This window comes from Drosophila santomea, chromosome 2R (assembly GCF_016746245.2).
Source record: "Drosophila santomea strain STO CAGO 1482 chromosome 2R, Prin_Dsan_1.1, whole genome shotgun sequence".
Lineage (NCBI taxonomy): Eukaryota > Metazoa > Arthropoda > Insecta > Diptera > Drosophilidae > Drosophila > Drosophila santomea.
The window spans coordinates 13,956,304-13,976,263 of NC_053017.2; the positions used below are offsets into that span (position 1 = coordinate 13,956,304).

General features: G+C 43.0%; 8 protein-coding genes across 8 annotated transcripts; 4 read left to right on the forward strand and 4 right to left on the reverse strand.

The window, feature by feature from the left end:
* The first annotated feature begins 8,101 nt into the window (after positions 1-8,101).
* LOC120445552 lies at positions 8,102-8,580 on the forward strand. The gene is made up of 2 exons (XM_039626023.2): positions 8,102-8,328; positions 8,385-8,580. The coding sequence occupies exons 1-2, from the start codon at positions 8,233-8,235 to the stop codon at positions 8,466-8,468; spliced, it is 180 nt and encodes a 59-aa protein (XP_039481957.1). The 5' UTR covers positions 8,102-8,232; the 3' UTR covers positions 8,469-8,580.
* On the reverse strand, positions 8,503-9,008 carry LOC120445553 (diptericin A). The gene is made up of 2 exons (XM_039626024.1): positions 8,868-9,008; positions 8,503-8,810 (listed from the first exon to the last, which is right to left on the reverse strand). Exons 1-2 carry the CDS (start codon positions 8,982-8,984, stop codon positions 8,565-8,567), a joined length of 363 nt encoding a protein of 120 aa, XP_039481958.1. The 5' UTR covers positions 8,985-9,008; the 3' UTR covers positions 8,503-8,564.
* A 1,217-nt stretch (positions 9,009-10,225) lies between these two features.
* Positions 10,226-10,726, reverse strand: LOC120445567 (diptericin A). Its single transcript, XM_039626050.2, has one exon. The coding sequence runs from the start codon at positions 10,672-10,674 to the stop codon at positions 10,354-10,356; it is 321 nt and encodes a 106-aa protein (XP_039481984.1). The 5' UTR covers positions 10,675-10,726; the 3' UTR covers positions 10,226-10,353.
* Positions 10,727-11,119: 393 nt separating this feature from the next.
* On the forward strand, positions 11,120-11,598 carry LOC120446210. The gene is made up of 2 exons (XM_039627065.1): positions 11,120-11,325; positions 11,401-11,598. Exons 1-2 carry the CDS (start codon positions 11,272-11,274, stop codon positions 11,530-11,532), a joined length of 186 nt encoding a protein of 61 aa, XP_039482999.1. The 5' UTR covers positions 11,120-11,271; the 3' UTR covers positions 11,533-11,598.
* A 251-nt stretch (positions 11,599-11,849) lies between these two features.
* LOC120446439 lies at positions 11,850-12,510 on the reverse strand. The gene is made up of 4 exons (XM_039627410.1): positions 12,375-12,510; positions 12,176-12,321; positions 12,042-12,123; positions 11,850-11,982 (listed from the first exon to the last, which is right to left on the reverse strand). Exons 1-4 carry the CDS (start codon positions 12,475-12,477, stop codon positions 11,933-11,935), a joined length of 381 nt encoding a protein of 126 aa, XP_039483344.1. The 5' UTR covers positions 12,478-12,510; the 3' UTR covers positions 11,850-11,932.
* Positions 12,511-13,625: 1,115 nt separating this feature from the next.
* On the reverse strand, positions 13,626-14,039 carry LOC120445826. Its single transcript, XM_039626446.2, has one exon. It carries the CDS (start codon positions 13,969-13,971, stop codon positions 13,708-13,710), a length of 264 nt encoding a protein of 87 aa, XP_039482380.1. The 5' UTR covers positions 13,972-14,039; the 3' UTR covers positions 13,626-13,707.
* A 714-nt stretch (positions 14,040-14,753) lies between these two features.
* Positions 14,754-16,455, forward strand: LOC120446255 (juvenile hormone epoxide hydrolase 1). Its single transcript, XM_039627127.1, has 3 exons — positions 14,754-15,312; positions 15,372-15,576; positions 15,637-16,455. Exons 1-3 carry the CDS (start codon positions 14,912-14,914, stop codon positions 16,435-16,437), a joined length of 1,407 nt encoding a protein of 468 aa, XP_039483061.1. The 5' UTR covers positions 14,754-14,911; the 3' UTR covers positions 16,438-16,455.
* An 825-nt stretch (positions 16,456-17,280) lies between these two features.
* Positions 17,281-19,350, forward strand: LOC120446087 (juvenile hormone epoxide hydrolase 1). Its single transcript, XM_039626876.2, has 4 exons — positions 17,281-17,578; positions 17,789-17,988; positions 18,107-18,314; positions 18,464-19,350. Exons 1-4 carry the CDS (start codon positions 17,381-17,383, stop codon positions 19,247-19,249), a joined length of 1,392 nt encoding a protein of 463 aa, XP_039482810.1. The 5' UTR covers positions 17,281-17,380; the 3' UTR covers positions 19,250-19,350.
* Positions 19,351-19,960: the final 610 nt, after the last annotated feature.

Sequence of the window (19,960 nt, forward strand, 5' to 3'; positions counted from 1 at the left end):
CCTTACCGCGACGCTCAACAAATTAGCCCAAGCTTGATAAGTGGCTGAAAAGAAAATAGGAAAAAGAAAATAATTAAAACCACAAATGGGCGCTGAAATGTTCTAAATGCATAAATTAAGAACTTTAAATGCGTATATCAAATAGTTGATAAGTAGAGAATACTAAATTAACTAAATATATTGCAAATTAGGAAAATTAAAATGAAATGTATGAACAGCGTATTTAAGTGCAAACTGACTTATACACACAGCTTTTATAATCAAAGTATATATATTATTTTTTATTCTTTTAATATTTCGAAAAAATGCACATTAAAGTAATCGTTATTACTGCATCAAAATAAAAGCATTTAGTCCAGGACATTTGGCAATATCGAAATTATCGATCGTAATGAATAGTTTTAGTTCGACTTAAATCGTCCATTGTTTACGTTTATCAATTTCCCGGCCATAAGCTGTCAATTTTATGGCCAAAAGCGGCGCTTCTCTTTATGAGTTTCAACACCCATTCTCCAAACATTTTTCGCCCCCCTCAGTCAGCCCAACGCACTAAAAGTAAATTTATGTTGATGATTTTGTGCGCGTCGGCCTATTGCCATAGTCAGAAGTTGGAGTTTCGGTATCTGCACCCATTACAAGCGGAGTAAACGGGTATACTAGGTTAGTTTGATAGTATGCAACACAGGGAAGAGATCGTATGTATTCATATATGTTCTTGATCAGGATCACCACCAGAATCCATGGCTATGTACTTTCGTCCGTTCGTCCGCCCGTTCGTCTGTCCATCAATTTGTCCGCCTGTCCGTCCGTTTGTCCGTCCGTCCGTATAAAGGTCTTTGCTGTTTTAAATTTTGTTTGGCAACTGCTTTAAATCGCAACATTTAACAAAAAAATTTAGACAATCAACGAACTTCCTTCAGCTGAGTAGTAGGTATATGATAGTCGATACCCTCGACTATGGTTTTGTCTCCTGTTTTTTCTATTTGGCTGGCGGCGCACGCAGACTGAGAGCCTCAAATTGGAGTTTGGATCACAAGTTGCGAGCTTCTATACAGTAAATGTGTGTATGAGGAAGAAGGGGGGCATTGCGGGGCAGACAATGCAGTTTGGACCGCGGTCATTGGACTGCTGCCCACCCAAAAAGGCGGCACTAAATTGCTTTGAAATGCCGTTAGAACAATAATTGCGCGCACACCATACTGCCAACATATGATTGGAGCGTGGAGATAGCAAAGCCTTTGCTTTGCCAATTTATTGAGTTGTAAAATTTTGGAGGACGGCGGCGCGGAAAATGGCCGACTGCAGTGTGCAGCGTATTAAAAATAAATAAATTAAAAGATGTAAGCCAGACGGAGGCTGCGCTCATTAGAGGCCAGTAGTTGGGGCCAGATGGAGCTCAAAAACCAAGGTTTCGACCCAACTCCAGACTAATTGCCCAGCGGAAAATGGTATGGGGAATTCACGCGATAGGTTATGGTGTTCTAGACAAAATGTTTAGTTGGAAAAGGGGCAAAGTAAGTTATATTTGTGTTACTTTAAATATTACTTTTAAATAGTGTCCATAAGGGCAATTAGTTTTTGCCAGTGCACTGTTGCAGAGACAGTGACGAATGTCTCTTCCTTATTGCAAGGTCAGTTGGCAGCCCACTGCTCTCTGGGATTTCGGGTTCTCGGGATCTGGGGGTCTCGAGATTCCCCTCCCACAAGCTTGTGGATGTGGGCTTGGAAGTGGATGCAACTGCAACTGCAACTGGAAGCGCGACTGCATTGATTGATGCTCTGCCAGCTGCCGTTAGTCGCCAAAGGAGCAAATGCAAAACTTCACACCAAATTGGCTGAGCCTAATCTGTCCCAGACTCATGGAAGAAATTCCAAAAATAGTCAGCCAGGCCAATTGGCAATGGCCCCTCTTAGTGTGTGTGTGACTGTGTGTGTGTTAACAATAAACATAAATTAATGAAATGCTAAAACAGTCGCGGCATCGCAAGCAAGCGGCGAACAAGCAAATTGGAAGGGGACATGTTTATGGGAACTGATGGGAAGCCAGCTTCCTTTTCCTTTGCCTCTACCTCCGCACTGCCTCACTGTACAGGTCGCACTCGGCGAGTGTGTCTCTCACCTTGTTTGGCGCATTTCGTGTGGCCATTTTCGGGGTAATTTGTTGTATCTCCAGCGCTTAATGTGAGGGAATTTGTTGGCATTGTGCTTGGATTATGTTTATTTTATTTTTTCTTCGGGTATCAGCACTAAATAATTAAAATATCCCGAAAAGGGGAGATGGGGGAAAAAAACGGGAAAAGACAGGAATGTTAACGACTCTATAAGAGATGCAAACAAATGACACCTGTGGCGGAGGAAGAAGTTCTATCCTATAGTAAAAGTAAAGTCCACACAGCGGTTTTTCAAATAGCCTTTTTGAGTAATTAACATTTTGCTCAAAACATTGTAAGCCCGGTAAAACATCCCAGTGAACCCAGAGCACACCGAATATAATTACTCTTTACATGATTTTAAAACTAAAATGAAGATAAATGTTCGATTAATGAATATTTCCACAGAAAGCAACACAAGATTGTTTTAAAAGACATACAAAATGTGGCCAGTCTTATTTTTGCGAGTGTTCGAGGCTCAAAGTGTCTTCCTTCTTCAGCTGGCCATGCAAATCATTAGAGTGCCTCAGCAGCCGGCGAGAAAAAGATGCCACAGCACAGTAGTTGAAGCTCATCATTCGGATGTGATTAACTTAAATACACAAGACATAAATATTTAAACGCTTGCGGCCATGGACATGGAGCGTTGAGCGTTGAGCGAAAGCGGTCGTCGACAGTCAGCAGTTTGGTCAAATGAAGCGTGTTAAGTGCGGTTTCAGGGATTCCAAAGGGGGCGCAGGGAGGCAGGGAGGCAGGGAGGCGTGGCTGCATGGGGGCATAAAATTGCTTTTAGCTGGCAAAACGGTTAAACGGCTTTATGCAAATGCCCGGCTGGACGGGACTGGCCAGTCCAAGCCAAGAAGACCACGCAGAATTAACAGCCAAAGAAGCAAGTACTTGGCCATGGCCGATTGTGGCACCTTGTTGATCAATAATTGCCACACGACAGCTAAATGGGCTTTAATGCCACGTTAGCAGCGATGGCCAAGGCAAAGCGGCGGCATAACAGCCGCATCCCAAGGAAACGCAAATCAAATTCTAATGATGTTGTAATGCAGACACCCTGCGATGGTAGAAAAAAAAACCCCACAAAGTGGGCTGAAAGTGGGAAAATGAAGGGGACCCCCCTTCCAAACCATTTAGACAATGCCCAGGCACGCAAATATTTCTGAAGCAGTGCAAAAGTACAGGCCGCAGCTGTGGATTATATTATTAGAATTGAACATGCAATCTGACAAGTGTTTGGTCCACGAAGGAACAGTATGGAAAGCAGCTTGGAAACTGTGTGGAGCGTTTATACCCTATACTTCGGTTGGCGCAAAGGATAATGCTATTGCGGCAGATTTGTGTAAGCCGCTCCTAATGGCATTCCTGCTCATGAAAGTAATAGAGCTTAAACACTATTGTGCATCTATTTAAAAGCCATTTAATGCCGTCCACCAAACGTTTTTAGGTAGACTGTAATTGTGCATATACCCAATGGTAGGAGTATATATTCACCCTTCTGCCGCCACAGCACTTAAAGTATCCATTGAAAAGTGGAATACCCTACGCATAGAGTGCCGCGAATCGTTTCCTGGTTGGGCCCAGATCTCGGCCAGGCTAATTGCCCGGCCATGAGCATAAACATCGCCCCGATGTTCGAGGGAGGAAGCCGAGGGACAGGACAGGGCGACTTAGCCACGGTCATCGTCGTCATCATGGGCGATTTATGATTGCATTTCCTGTGCAACTGCAACTGCAACTGTGTGCTGCAAGCCAAAAACCGAAACGCCAATTGATCGGTCACCGTTGGTTTGTCGCCCATGGTGCCATGGTACCATGGGACTAGTTGGTGGCCAAGCGGAAATGCCACCACGATGGTGCCATTCTCATTGATATTCCATGGAGACGGGACGGATTTGCCGGCGACTTCGACCCTATGTCTAATAAGGTATTAATAAGTTTTTGCCTTGGCCAAGACACCAGCCAATAGCCGTTGCCGTTGCATTGCATTCTTGGGCTTCTTTGTTGGTTGGTTGTTAGCCGTTTGTGCTTATGCGATCGTGCTGCTGAATTTGAAATGCACTATTACAAATCCACACTAGACAGCAGTTATTTTACGTACTGTCAGCTTATCTGCCCATAAAGTGGGATTATTTTTCTGCGAATGATGAGATATAAATCTTTTACATGCGCTTTATTATTCGTAAGCATTGATTGATAGCAAATTAAGCAATAAACAAGCCAGTTGTATTCTTAAATTTATATATGCTTATTTATGAGTGAAGCGCTTAAGCTCATAGAACATTTGAATAGGTAAATTCGTAACATAACAATTGGTTAAAAACTAATAACGCAGCTTGTAACTCTTCATTTAATTGCATTTCGTTTCCTTCAACAACATCTTTGCTGAGTAGTGTAAATGTGAGAAAATGACACCGGCAATCCGACTGATGCAACAAGCTAAAATTAACGTATGAATGTCAGATAACTGCTGTAGCTTTTGCTGTTCCTGATGGGTTGATGATGCTGCTGCTATTGCTGCTGCCGCAACAAAGGTCAGCCAGCGCGTGCTGCTGCTGCTGCCAGTTGCCAGTTGACGTGACCCATTGTTGGCCAAGTCGAGCCGGCCAGGCCAAGTCGTTCTGGAAGTGAAGTTGAGGCTAAGAGTGGTGATTAATCGGACACATGACAAAGATGCGTCAGGCTGTGGGAACCGCACGGAGTCTGCGACCTTAGCCGAGAGTTGGAACTGCTGCTTCTGCGACTCGCCATCGATTGGCAACCACTTGGACTTGGACTGGCTGGACTTGCAGTGGTCACTTGTGACACACTCGAACGGGCTACGTGAGATTGGGGAAATTGGCTATTGGGAGAGTGTGGGGCATGCTAGTACTGGGCCTGCTGCTGCAGATGCCAATCGAGAGATAACCACACACACACACAGATACTAGCACACACTCAAACTGGCCTACAATTTCAATACAATATTTGAAATAATTGGCCACAAATCGTCATTGCAGTTGCTGCTGCCGCTTACCCGTTCCTGTGTTGCTGCTGGAGTTGCCTCTGCTGCTGTTGCTGCTGCTGCTGCTGCTGCTGCTGCTGTTGCTGCTGCTGCTGCTGCTCGCAGGCCACAAATTGCAGTCGGCTTAAACTGCTGCTGCTGCTGCCTGACCTACGACACTATGCCTCCTCCCCCAAATAAACCGCCTCAAATTACTATTGATACTGATAGCAACTGCAACTGCAACAGCAACTGGCAACTTGCAACTTGCAGCAGCCGCAGCAGCACTAGCTACATCAGCAGCATCAGTAACTTTTGTTCTTGTTCTCTTAATGCGTTACGGTAAATATTTTTGTCTTCATTTTTACTGTTAAGATCGAGATGAAGTTGAGGCATCACTCCCTCCTGTCTCCTCCTGCTGCTCAATGTTGCTGGTCGGTACATTGTTGCAGTTGCAGTTGCGGCTTGCTGCATGCTGCATGCTGCCTGCTGCTGGACGCCAATTAGCCAAGCACTCTCCATGCAACACATGCGGGCCGTCATGCCCAATAAACAAAAGTCGGTTCGGTTTGAGGGGCTTAGGGCCAGGAGGCTTGGCCAGGTGCCAAGAACTCAATCATTGCATTCGTTGAAACAATTGACGGTTGCTTAATGTGCAAAACGTGAGTCCAATTTGCATGACAACAGCAATAGCTGCCTGAAACCGGCAACAACCACAAGAGTCAACCTTCATTAGGTGAGATAAAAGGCATAAGTATTCTGCAGCCAAAGATCTGTGCACCTTTTGATGTCGATTTATTTTGAATCTAAGTCGAACAATTTATTAAACTGTTGCCCATCGCAAAATTGGCTGATCTTTAGGGATGGCAGCGTATGCTCTTTCTATGGTGCAAAAACATTTTACAATGCTTGATCATATATAACATAAAATATAAAGAATTGGAACTCTAGCATAAATAAGTTTTTACACTAGTTGTCTTAGGTCAAAAATATGATATATAGATCCGAAACAAAAAGGAGACATAGCCTTAACTAATCTTTGAGTTTACCAATACATTTTAAATTTTATATTTAAGTCCAGATTAATAGACCATTCACATATAATAGCAGCTTGGTGACCCCGATTCGGAACCTCCTTTCGTGTCACGCAGCCATCGCGAGAGACTCACGCTCCTCGGCGATGTTTCATCGGCTGCTGATGGCGCTGCTCCAATGCATAGGTCACGTGTTCCGTCGTGTGTCTGGCCAAAATATCAGCAATTGAACTATAGACATTTTGGCCAAATGCAGTAAGCAGGCCAAAATGCCGCGATCCCGCTTTTTCGACTATCGGGAGAGGGGACAGACGAAGTGGAGTGCGGTGCTGCAGTTGCAGGTCGGCGCATCTTGGCAAATGTCAAATGCAAGAGGCAATAGGCAAGAAGCAAGATGCAAATGCGAAAAGCCAAGCCAAGCCAGGTCTGTGTGGCACCTGCTAACTCTTGCACTTTTTGCTTGGCCATTTCTTTGGCCGGCTAGCAGACAGTGTCAGTCATAATTAATACGCTTAGTTTGAGTAACTTAGTCTCGCTGGTAGGAAGGGAAGTTCTTTGGTGTTCTTTGGTGTTCTTCGGTGGCTTCATTAAAAAGCCATTAGTGGGAGATGAATTTCGCCGCCTATCATGCGCCAGCCACCCTTGGCAACTTTCTAATTGGAAACTTTTCCTATGGAGAGCATAAATTTTAGCAATGTTTGTTCGCTTTCCGATACAATCAAAGACAAGAGCCAAACGCTGAGCGTCGAACGCCGAATGTCGAGTGTTGAGTGTGTCAAACAATTTAGTTGCCTTCGGTCCAAGAGGCAAGTTTTGCGTGGGAAATGCCGTCGATCGTCACGATCAAAAACGGCGACGGGAAAACTTCACCGTCAACTTGAAGTACATGGAAAATGCAAAGTTGATTTTATCGCCGACTCTAACTCGGTCTTTGGCTCTGTGTTACTGTCTCGGCCTAAACTGATTTGCCACTTGACAAATGAGTCGACTGCCACATGTGCAATTTGGAAAACAATCCACCCACTTTAGTTCTCCCCCTATCCCCCATCCACTCCTCTCTCATCTAGCAATTTTCCGAGCAAGCCAATTTTCCCCCCATTTCTGACGAAAATGCAAAAGGAAAACAGAGCGAAGCTAAACAAAAGAAATTCTACCGCTTTTGACTTTGACAATTTGCGCATTGATTCAGAAAATTCAGAAAATAGCTCTTCCATTGAATTGGAGCACTCTCCATATGAAAATGACGTGGAAACCAGCGGAGGAAAGTGCATCTGGGATGGGGTCAGTTTTCGGCGCGTTGAGGCTCCGAATACTCTAAAATCGGAAGTTGAAAAGTATTAATGTTCGCATATTTACTGCGCTTATAAATGGCAATTCAACCTCGAATTTTTCGTATTTGGAAGCCAGCTTTTGCCCCAGATTGTTGACTCTGAATAGTAAAGAGTATGCTAAATGCAGGGTATACAAAATGGATCCGCAATTGAAGCTATCAAAAAGGAACTTGGCCAGTTAGCCCAAGACGGTGAGTTGAACTCAAAAACAAAGTAGTGGCAAAGCGCAGCCAAATTTCTGTTTCGGTAGTTTTCTTTTTTGTATTTTTGCATGAGGATGGGGGCTAGGTGCAGGAAAAAAGTCATCATAGTCTGACCTTCATTGTTGAGTTGCTTCTAACATTTAAATTTGTTTTGCTTTTCCATTATTTTCGGGCTCTGTTGTGCTGCTTTTGTTTTGGCTTCTTTTCGATTTCAACAGAAAACGTGCCAAATTTGCCTGCCAGTTGCACGTTCCCCTCAAAAATTTAATACAGTTCAGCTGGGTTGGGCTTTGGCTTTGGCTCTGGCTCTGGCTCTGGCTCTGGCTCTGGCTCTAGCTTTGACCTGGTCTCCGTTCCAGGGGCGATGGTCTCTTGTCTGGCGGCCAGCTCTTGACACACATCCAGACATTCGGTAGTCGGCCTTATCAGTTTCTTATCAGCCGGTCGAGCACTGTTTGGGAACCGGGACCAAAGCCGTTTCAAATCGGGCTGTGAATTTAGTCGCTTGCCGTTGCTCTCGGTGAAATGTTGAACATACTGCTCTTCTGGTTTTTACTCCACATATTTGGCCTCATCCAAGGGCGTTCTGTGGGTGAAGGGTTTGAGAACTTGGACGACGAGGTGAGTTTTTCCTTTAAACTTTGCTTTTTATATATAACACTTTTGTGTGCTTTTAGTTTTTGATGCCCCAGCCAGATTCCACTATATTTGCCCATAATCAAACTGATAAGGAATTACCCTGGGACCTCACCTGGAACTGAATACGTACATATTTGTAGATAAAGTGACTTGTAATTGTATAAACATATATTGTAGCTTTTATTCAATAAATACTAGGCAGCTCTTTAAGTAATTGCCTAGAACCTAAAGGTATACACTCCTCCGGCTCCCCACTGAGGTCGACTGTTGCCATAGGGTCCGCCAAGGTGCTGGGCATACGATCCCGTGGCATCGAAGGAGTGGCGTCCGTTTGGGCTCTGCCAAACAGGAGCACGTCCGTTGAGGCTCAGATCGAATCCCTGTCTTGGGCTTCCACCGCCACCTCCGTTCAGTTGCAACTGGCGACTCACTCTGTGCAGAGGCACATCAAAATTGGGAGCATACTAGAATAAATAGCTTATTAAACTGTGCTCCAAGTGAGACGTCTCGTTATGACTTACTGCCAGTGGCTCAGGCTGCAGATTCACAATCTCTCGGGGATCCGGATAGGGATAAGACCAGGCGCTCGAGATGGCACAAGCCAGCCCAATGAACAGAACACTGCAGGTGAAATGCATATTTATTTGATTAGATTTTGTCAACTGAATGCGGCTAGAGTCGAACTCGGCCCTTATATAGCTCGGATCTGTGTCTTATCAATGCCCGGAGATGAGGTTCCCCAATTGGGAATCCCTGTCAAGAAGACGGTGCAGTGGTTCACCAGTGGATCCCCACATCTCGTTGATAAGGAGTACGTGTAGGCTACACAAAGAGCAACAGACAGCAAAGTGAATCCCATCTAGAGACAATGAATAACGAGGTATTTGGATTGAGATCCATTTCTGTGTGTTAGCTGTGAAAATAATCGGTTTATGGTTTTATGGGTGCTCATAATATAACATAATATTGGTTACTTTTTAATAAAAACTAATTGTACTTCAGAATCTTTGTTAGCATTAATTCATTCTATGAAATAAACAGTATAATACCTACTTGAGTTACAATTTTTATATGTAAGTTACAATTATTATATTCAAGTTAAGATGCATCTTTTTATTATCATTTTACCACAAACTTTCATTCTGATGATCTGTGTTTTAATGCATATAATAAATCTTCAGCTATAGTAATGCTCTTCTGGTTTTTAATCTCTTCTAATCTCTTACCACTCCACCTTCTTATTATAATACCCCACTTAGCTTTCGCCAAAAATTTGATTTCCTCCCAAGAAGAAGCAACACAAAATTACCTTACAGATTCCGCGGCCCAAAGCAAAGCTCAGTTTCCCAAATCGATTCATCATCTTACAAGGTCAACTCAATTTGGCCATTCTTAGTTCGAATTAATGATGTGAAAAGCTTTGGTAATCCCCGAATTTGGTTGTAAAAGAGTTTAGAACACAGCCTCTTCACGAGTCATTTTTCAAACACTTGGGTGAATCTGATTCGCTTTCGTTGGGGATGGCGTAATATTTTAATCTTGGGGTTAGGCTGCGGATGTTGCGGATGACGCGCCGGCGGCATGATAAATTTCCATCGAAGGTTCTCTCGACAGTTTACGCAATAAATCCAATTAGCAAAAAACATTTTGTCTTGGCAGGTTTAATTAAGACCGCCTGTCATCGTAATTTGTTATTACCCAACTGAGTTGGCCAAACAAGATGTATCAACAATTAGCCAAACTGCAAGATCATCTGTGACCCAGCCTCTGTCTCAGTCTCTAGAAGTCTGCCTGAATGTTCCGGGGTAAACAAACAACGCCAAGGACATTGATGGCATTTGAGATAGTGAAATTATGGTCAGGTATGCATAGCGTTGTATTCGCTAATATATTTCGCTATAATCTGGACATAAAAAGTGTATACGGTTTTCAAAAGCTGGATTCGAATGATAACTGACATAAGTAAAATACAATTTTGTGGTTTTTTACAAAACATGGTTATGGAGCTTAGAAATTCGGGAATCTGTAGGTGTAGGTGGTGCCCACTTTCCAGTTGGGTTCTGAGTTGCCATATGGTCCTCCCAAGCGCTGGGCATATCCTCCATTTAGACCAATCTCGTGGCGTCCGTTGTCGCTGGTCCACACCTTCTCGTGTCCCTGGACCGCAAAGCCAAATCCATCGCCCCTTTGGCCACCGCCTCCTCCCTCGAGATTGAGTGGGTACTTAGGTGGTGGAGTGGGGTTCATGGTCATGTCGTCGGGCATCGGATATGCCAAAGTAGCGGCGATTGCGCAGCAAAGTAAGGCAAAGCTAATGGCAAACTGCATCTCGTTTGATTGTAATCGAAGAACTGAAATCTTTTGACTGATAGCTCTGCTGCAGTTGCGATCCGCTTTTATAGGCCGATTTCTTAAAGGAATCCCCGATGTCTGAGTAGATGGGACTCAGAAGGTATATGTTATTGTTCCATAATTGGAATTCATGATTGATTGTCGGTCATAAAAAAGGAATCCCCGATGCAAAAGCAAGTACCATCAGGTGATCTTCCTTGAACACATACATTACACACAAACTAGACGTTAAATATGGAACGTATTAAAAGATTAAATAGGTAGCCTTGTATTCTTAAAGTCTTTAAATATTTGTCTTAAAGAACACTTAGGAAACCATAACCCAACCTTAAGCCTCTTATTAAAAATTAAAATCTTTATGATTTCGAAACGAAACTTCATTCTTTTCACAGTTCCATGGATTAATTTTAAAACCTCTCCGCTGTGACAGATAAAAAGCGATGTATGTTTGTATGCAGGCAAACAAAAAAACCAATATAAATATTTAATAAGTGATAATTGATTAAAAGCAGAGGTTGAGCAAACGTAAAAACAGTTCCCATCAGCAGTCGATTGCCGAGGCAGCGGAGAGAAATGTTGTTACAATCGATATTAATGAAAATATTGGCCATTTTTTTGGTCTGCTGGGTAAGTGCAGTAAAGGAAAATATATACAATGAATCCAACAAAATAAAAATAAATATATGCATATTTACTTTCCAGCTGGGACACGTCACAGCCCAGTCATCTGCCGATTATATGGAGCTCGAAATCGGTTCAAGAGGTGAAGGTCCACCGGAAAAGACCGAATTTCCCTGGGGAAATGATGACCAGGATCTTGATGCAACAATTTAAGTTTTTTACGATATTGTAAAATACATAAACAATTGTAATGCTATATTAAATCTATTATAAAAAGAACCTAATTCTTATCAGTAATGCTAATAGCTGCAATCGAAACTTTACTATACTTTTGGGATCATACAAATATATCACTATTGTACTGTTTAATTTATTATATTATTATATATCTCACAGTTTTTCTTTTAATATAATTTGTGTCTTACTTCCTTATAATTATATTGTATATGTTTAATACTAATACCAAATGAGCATTCTAAAAAGAATTAACCGCCACACACATTTTTATGGCCAACTTTTAGGCAGAAAATAATTTATTGAATAGGTTTGGGACCAAACTAAATCGTTTGCAGGAAACTTACAATTTTAAAATACCATTTTTACAATTTTCAAATTACTCAAAGTAATAACTCAGTACTATCAAAACAAGGGTGACATGTGCGACTGTTGAAAATCAGAACTAGATACTACTAACAAGATTGTCCGAAAATCAAAAAACTTACCAGCTAAAGGCCAAACCGGAAGACAAGCACACGGAAAAATCATGCTCATGAAAATTCCGTAAATGAGACATATTCTTTTTTTCTAAAATTACTAGTAAATATAATTGACAGGTTTTCATGCTCTAAAACTTCACCTGATTCAATGCAAAGCACAGTAGAATCGATGCTACTATCTGGCATAGCATTACGATAGTAGTTCCAATAACTATATCTCTGTCAATAGTTCCGGCAAAAGTGTGATATTTGAACTTCCTTCTCTGGTGATCAGTTGGATAATTTACTGGAGAAAAATATATAAACATTAAATAGCTGGTGAAATGTGGATTAACTGACCATAACTATCCAGAACGTAGGCGTAGAACCCGCAACCACTTATAACGTTCCATGCCGCCAAAGTTGCGATGAAAAACCAACGCTCAATTGAGCGTTGTGGCATAGTTTTCCTACGTTTTTGGTTATAAATAGTAGTATTTGTTTAATAGGTAAAAATATGCTGAGTAACTTTTCCAAGCCCGCCCCCTGCAAGTGGAAATCAATTTAGCGTCAGGTTCAATGGACTTTTACGACAAGTGCGTGTCAGCTGGATGAAAAACTAATTGCGACCATTAAGACCACGCCCCCTCACTGAAGGGTGAGGCGGTTGCCATTGGCAGCGTTGGTGCCAAACTTTGGCCGTAACTGGAGCACTCAATAAAATGGGAATTAGCCCGACGGAGCCGGCATTAATGGTCCGCGATTCGGGTCCGGAATAGGAACCTCTCCATTTCCCCCGGAGGTGGCAGCTTTGACACGCTTCCAAGTATCAATGCGATTTGTTTGCGGCACGCGAACAAACTTTAGTCTTATTTTTGTATGTTTTTTTTGTTTTTTTAGCTGCAGTGCATCGGAAGTGAATTTGAGTCCTTTGACTGCGGCATGGTAATTGCGTTAATTTCGCTTGAATTACGTTTCACATCATTGTTTTTTGCCACGGCGACCACGCCTCCTTTTTGCTGTCTTGCATGTTTGGCGGCACTTCTGTGGCTTTTTCGAGTCTCCTTGCCCCTTGAAACCCACGCTAGTTGCATGTCGACAGCATTATTGGTGCCCTTACAATTTATGCGAATTATCCCCTGCCTTTGATGCACACGGAAATATAAATTTGTAACATTTAAAAAATATTGGCACAAAAGGTAGTACGTATTGTACAAGGTCTTTCTATTATTACTTATGACATACATATCCGATTTTTTACAACATTTTTATTTTCGATTTTTTGATAAAAAATAATCCGTTTTTTTTCGATAGCAGTAAAAATAGTTGTCCAAAAGTGGAATGTCATACCTCGTTGAACTCGTAACAAAATTTCCTATCCACGTGTGCTCAAAAAAGGAAAACGTAATTTTTTGCCATTTTCGCAAATTTTTTTATGATATCAAAAATGAAAAAATTTGACAATTTTTTTTTTTCGAAAATCAAAAAAGTTGGGATAGACATAGTTAGCTATGTTTATTAGCAGCACAAAACATTTCAGCTGTGCGTCCATTTTTGGCCAAGTAATGGCGAAAACGCCGATTGAAAATACATATTTATAAATAAAAAACATTTTTACAATTTTTATCCAAATAGAATTTCTTTCTTTCTCGCAGTTAAATTGCCTTTATTAACTTGACTTCGTAAAAAACAATTATGTTTTCATGGTGTTCGTGCACCAAGTTCCTTCCAAAACATCCACGATGTCATGATCCACCATGGCCAAAGAGTCAAATGTGTCCTCCTCCTGGATTTTCTCCCCATCGAAGATCAGCGTCAGAGTTTCAGAAGAAACGCCAAATGCCTGGGCATATTTTTGCTTGAGAAGTGCGGTCAAAGGTTCGTCCGTTTTCACATGACACTTCAGTTGATGGCCATTTGAGGATAGAAGCCAAATAATCTTGCTTTGATTCGCCATGTAGTGTAGAATAAAAGTACTAGGACTCTATTTATATTGGATAGTGATTGGAGCCACGTGGCCTTCTGATCGGCCGACTTCATTTCATTCATTTTTTCGCTTTTTGTTTATAGCCACATCATCAGTGCCAGAAGGGCTGAGATTTATGATCAGTTGCCGGCGTAGCGGTTACCAATAAATAAGTTCCAGGAGAGCTTCGATAAGATAATGGTGGCCTATAAGTAGCTGGGACTATTCCCAAGTCACCATCGCACTTGTCTCATATAGTACTTATGTGTGGGTCAGCCTATCTTGCTCGGAAATCAATGGGCTATTCAAGGTGCAGAGTCGGGTAGGTAACCGTAACCCAGTAGTATCGGGCAGTCTAACCGCAGTGCACCTTGGTATTGAGTCATTCAGAAACAGCTTAGATATATTTATAATATAATATATAGTAAAGCTCCGCTAATTGTCTCAGTACTTAATATTTTAAGGTATTTGTATTTGTATTTTATTAACCATTTAACGAAATGCATCAAATAAATAAAAATTCAATTGGACCTGTAAGTTAACCCCAAACAAATAAGCAGAGTTAAGCCCATTAACCTTTAACTGGATGCAGGCCACATTGTAGCCAAACCTATGGAGCAAAGATCAAGGTGACAATGCATATTTTGAACCACTGTGCGCGATAGCCAGCGCTATCTAAACGAATTTATAAATATTATACGAGCATATACTATAACGGCGACAGCGAATTTCGATAGAGCTTTGCGAGACAATTTGGGGAATGAGTATATGCGCCGGCAGTCAGTTCTTTGGCGGCTTTCTGGGTGTACGGTCGTCTTTGTTCCAGATTCGGATACGGATTCGGAATAACTAACCATTATCTCTTTTGAGAAGTACGAGGTGGCTCATTTAAATTCATAACGAGTGGGAGTTAATTGCGCCTGTGGCCAGAATGAAGTGCCTGATAGTGTTTGGGCTGATTGTGGCCCTGTTTGGTGCCTTCGTGGGATACGGCTACGTGGTGTTCACGGATCTGACCAAGCCCCTGCCCAAGCCGGAGTTCAAGGATGACACCTACTGGGGTCCTGGCGATGCCAAGGACTTTGTGCCCGACGACAAGATCTACGAGTTCAAACTGCAGGTGCCCCAATCGGAGATCGATGATCTGCGAAAGGAACTCAACCGCACGCTGAGACTCACCGATCCGCTGGACGGGATTGCCTTTGAGTACGGATTCAACACCTATGCGCTGGCGCAGTTTGTGGACTACTGGCGGGACAAGTACCTGACCAAGTGGGATGAGCGCCAGGAGCTGTTCAACTCCTTCAAGCAGTACAAGACCGAAATTCAGGGGTGGGTAGAAAAGTTTTTCTCTCGATGGATGCCATGCTAAATATGTAATACCTCCGCAGTTTGAACATTCACTACATTCACGAGAAGGTATCGGAGGAGGTCCAGGAAACGAAACACGTGTATCCTCTGCTCCTGCTGCACGGCTGGCCAGGATCGGTGCGCGAATTCTTCGACTTTATTCCCATGCTCACCAAGCACTCAAACATCACGGATTACGCTTTTGAGGTCGTGGCACCTTCCCTGGTGGGATACGGATGGTCTGATGTAAGTGGTTTTGCTTTTCCCAAAACTATTAAATTCTAATAATATTTATTATAACTTTAGGCTGCTACTCGTCCCGGATTCAATGCCGCTGAAATGGCCACTGTGATGCGCAACCTGATGCTGCGTCTGGGCCACAAGAAGTTCTTCATCCAAGGCGGAGATTGGGGCAGCATCATTGGCAGCAACTTGGCCACCCTGTATCCGGAGAACGTGATCGGTTACCACTCGAACATGTGCGTCCTGCACTCGCCACTGGCCATACTGAAGGGTATCTACGGCAGCTTCTACCCGGAGAAGTATCTGCCCAACAGATTCTTTGTGGATCATCACTTCCCCGTGTGGGACAAATGGCTGGAGCTGCTGCAGGAGAGCGGTTACTTCCACATACAGGCCACCAAGCCCGATACTATTGGAGCGGCTCTGACCTCCAGTCCCGTCGGCCTGGCCTCCTATATCCTCGAGAAGTTCCAGACCTGCACGAATCCTGGCCTGCAACAGGACTTTGGCGCCATAGTGACGGTCTTCGGTTTGGAGACTGTGCTGGACAACCTGATGGTCTACTACCTGACCAACTCGGCCACCACGGCTGCCCGTTTCTATCTGGAGAACGTATCCAAGGCGTACAGGGATCTCCAGCTGGATCGGGTTCAGTCCCCGGTTCCCATGGGCTGTGCCCGCTTCCGATTCGACCTGCCCTCGGTGACCGACTGGCAGCTGAGGGACAAGTTCCCCAACCTGACCCATTCGATGTACTTCCAGCAGGGCAGCCACTTTGCCGCTCTGGAGATGCCAGCCATGTTGTTCAATGACTTTACCGCCTTTGTGGCAAAGATTGGCCTCCATGGTGAGGTGAGGAAATAAATTTTTTTACTATACTTACCAAACGGTCTTTGCACTTTGGCTGGGACTACGATAGCTTTTAAGTAAGTTACAATGTATTTTATGTGCGGTTTTGCAGTAATGGGCAACATATCATTTTTTTTAATTAGACTGCAATGACTGGGAGTCAAATGTCAATTGAATCATATTTGACGCGACTGTATAACTTAAAAAACTATTAAAATATTTCTCTTTAAAGTTCTTAATTTTCATTCAACAAAATTTTGCATCTCCAGATTCAGTTGATAAGAACTGTTAAAAGTGGTTATATACTTTTATACTCGTACCCTTTACTCGTAGAGTAAAAGGTATACTAGATTCGTTGGAAAGTATGTAACAGAAGAAAGCGTTTCCGACCCTATAAAGAATATAATGATCTGCTCATGTCCGCATCCCGAACTACGTAAATTGTAAACAACCATATTTGAATGTAAACCATTTACTGTCATTATTAAATGCTATTGATTGTCTATTGATTTTTAGCTTATCAAAGCTTGGCGTGTTGGTAATTGGAGTTCTCAATCATTTAATTTATTTACTTTATTTATTTTGTATTTAGTTAAGTATCATTAAACATTTTAAGTCTAAGCATAAAATGTTTTTTGTTTCGTGGATTTACCTACTGATAAATGAAACTGCTCGATCATCTTCCAAAACTAACTGTAAAGCTTTAGGTAGCAAATTGCTCTCCTTCAAAAGCTTGCCTAAATTCTCAATTTATTTGCCTTATCATGCTCGCATTGCATTGCAGTGTAGAATACGATCCACATGAAATCCACAAGCCGTGTGGAGCTTTTGTTTGCTGGTAGTTTGCGATTTACAAATCATTTGTGCTCGACGATCGCACGCGATCAGTTGCGTAGTGAGCGGAGGTCTCGCCAGATATATCATATTGTATATACATAGAATATAGTGTAGACACACCATGGCGAATATCTGGGCGCGTATCCTGGTCGCAGCTGTGACCATCCTGGTGGCCGTTGGGTATAAGAACTACCGCGATCTTTCGGCGCCCGGCAAGAGACCCGATCTGGACAACCAGGAATACTGGGGTCCAACGTTGAAGGAACCCTATCGGGAGAACAAGGCCATCCTACCCTTCGACATCAGCGTAAAGCCAGAGGTAAATAAGTGTACTATACCATAATACTAAATAAATGTGTATAATGCTCATAGCTTATAAAAAATCAAATCATCATGATACGCGTGAATCATATTTATATTCATGCTGGTATGCAAGTATCATTATTCCGTATAAGATCATATGGAACTTTAATAATATATATTAAATCATTCTTACCATCTAATAATCCTTTATCTCATCTTACCAAAGGTTATTGAGGATCTAGTCAGCCAGCTGAGGCGTCCTTTAAAAGCGCAGGCACCACTGGAGGGCGTGGGCTTTAAGTACGGGTTCAATGCCAACGAATTGGCCAAGGTGGTGAAATACTGGCGAGATACATACCTGGCCAAGTGGAGCGAACGGGAGCAGTATCTCAAGAAGCTGGATCACTACCAAACGGAGATTCAGGGGTGAGTGAGCGGCCTTACTTATGGACATGCGAAGTCTTTCACGCTTAATTAGTTGCCTGCATTTGCACATTAACCTGAGAAGTTAACCCCAAATGTATTTTTGTTTCCATTTTTGCAGTTTAAAAATTCACTTTATTCATGCCAAGCCAAAGCAGGTGAAGGGCCAGAAGCCCAAGAAGGTACTGCCTCTGCTTCTGATGCACGGATGGCCGGGAACCGTTCGCGAATTCTACGACTTCATTCCTCTCCTGACCACGCCCAGTGATAAGAGCGACTACGTCTTCGAGGTTATTGCACCCAGTCTGCCCGGCTATGGATGGTCCCAGGTTAGATTTTCTTTCTAACTAAGTATTTATCAATATATCTTCTTTCAAACCTCCAAAAGTCATAAGCTATAGAACTTAACTCTTACTTTGACATTAATATATAGCTTTTGGGTAGACAAGTTACTAATTGAATATTTTTCTAATTCCAGGGCTCCTCCAAAACTGGATTTGGTGTGGCTCAGGTGGCGGTGGTGATGCGCAACCTGATGCTCCGAGTAGGATTCGATAAGTTCCTGGTGCAGGGTGGCGATTGGGGCTCTTTAATCGGCTCCAATATTGCCTCACTTTTCCCGGAGAACGTGCTGGGCTACCACTCCAATATGTGCGGTAACACCAGCCCCATGGGACAGTTGAGGTTGTTGTTGGCCTCCTTCTTCCCCAGCTGGTATGTGGACAGCCAGTATGCGGACTTCTACAACGGACTGGGCCACTTGTTCGGCACCATTCTGGAGGAGATGGGCTATGCCCACATTCAGGCCTCCAAGCCAGACACCATCGGCAATGCTTTGATCGACAATCCAACTGGTCTGGCTAGCTATATTCTGGAGAAGTTCTCCACATGGACGAATGAGGAATTCAGATTGCTTCCTGACGGCGGACTGACCAAGAAATTCACCTACGATCAGCTGCTGGACAACGTGATGATCTACTATGTGACCAACTCCATAACCACCTCCATGCGCCTGTACTCCGAATCAATGGTCGCCTCGCAGTTTGCACTGGCCGTCGATTCCGTGCCCATCCAGGCCAAGGCTGGTTGCACCCGTTTCGCCCATGAGATCACCCATTTTCCCGACTCTGTTTTGGCCAACAAATTCCCCAATCTGGTGCACAGTAGCCACCACCGGGATGGAGGTCACTTTCCCGCTTTTGAGCTGCCTCAGCAGCTGTACGACGACTTTGTGTCTTTTGTCCAGAAAGCTAATTTCTCCTAATAGAATTTGTTGATCATTAGTGTAAATGTAATGTTTGTTGCGAAAATTAAATCAATTCGGCTTGGTGATTTTATTTGCCTTATCTGCGTTGAAAACCGAAAGTTAAAGAGTTTTTTGTTTGGAATACTCGAGTGGCGAGCAAAGGGGCAATGTGTGTTTGCTTTCATAAGTACACATATGTAGATAAATCTAAGCTCAGAACTATCTTACGTAACTTTTACCTACGGGCTATAGTCGACACTGGTATGCCCTTTGCAAAGAGAGCTGAATGGCATTAAAGAAAGGAACATGAAGTTTTTTTTGGGTACAAAGGTCTTAAACATGTCTAGCATACGCCAGTTTAGTAGGGTATTTTTTACCTAAACTGGAAGCCCAGCTGCGTCGCATAATATAAATAATTCGACCGTCTCATTCTCAATATAGCACATACAGCTATATAGAACATACATATGTATGTATATACAACCCCTCCGGTCTTTCCCCGAAAAAGCTTCAAACAAAAACTCGCCATGACAAACGGAGAAGCGAAGCTTGAGAAGTAAATAAACAAACAAGCCGGTTGGTTCGAGTCATCCGCGATGTGGGAAGCCGCTGCTCCGTCTCAGTGGAGACGAGCCCAAAGTAAACCCGCGATAAGCCCCAACTGATCGGTGTAGGGTGTTGGGCGGTCACTCAAAGTCGCTTATCATCGTGAGCGTGGAAAACGAGAGC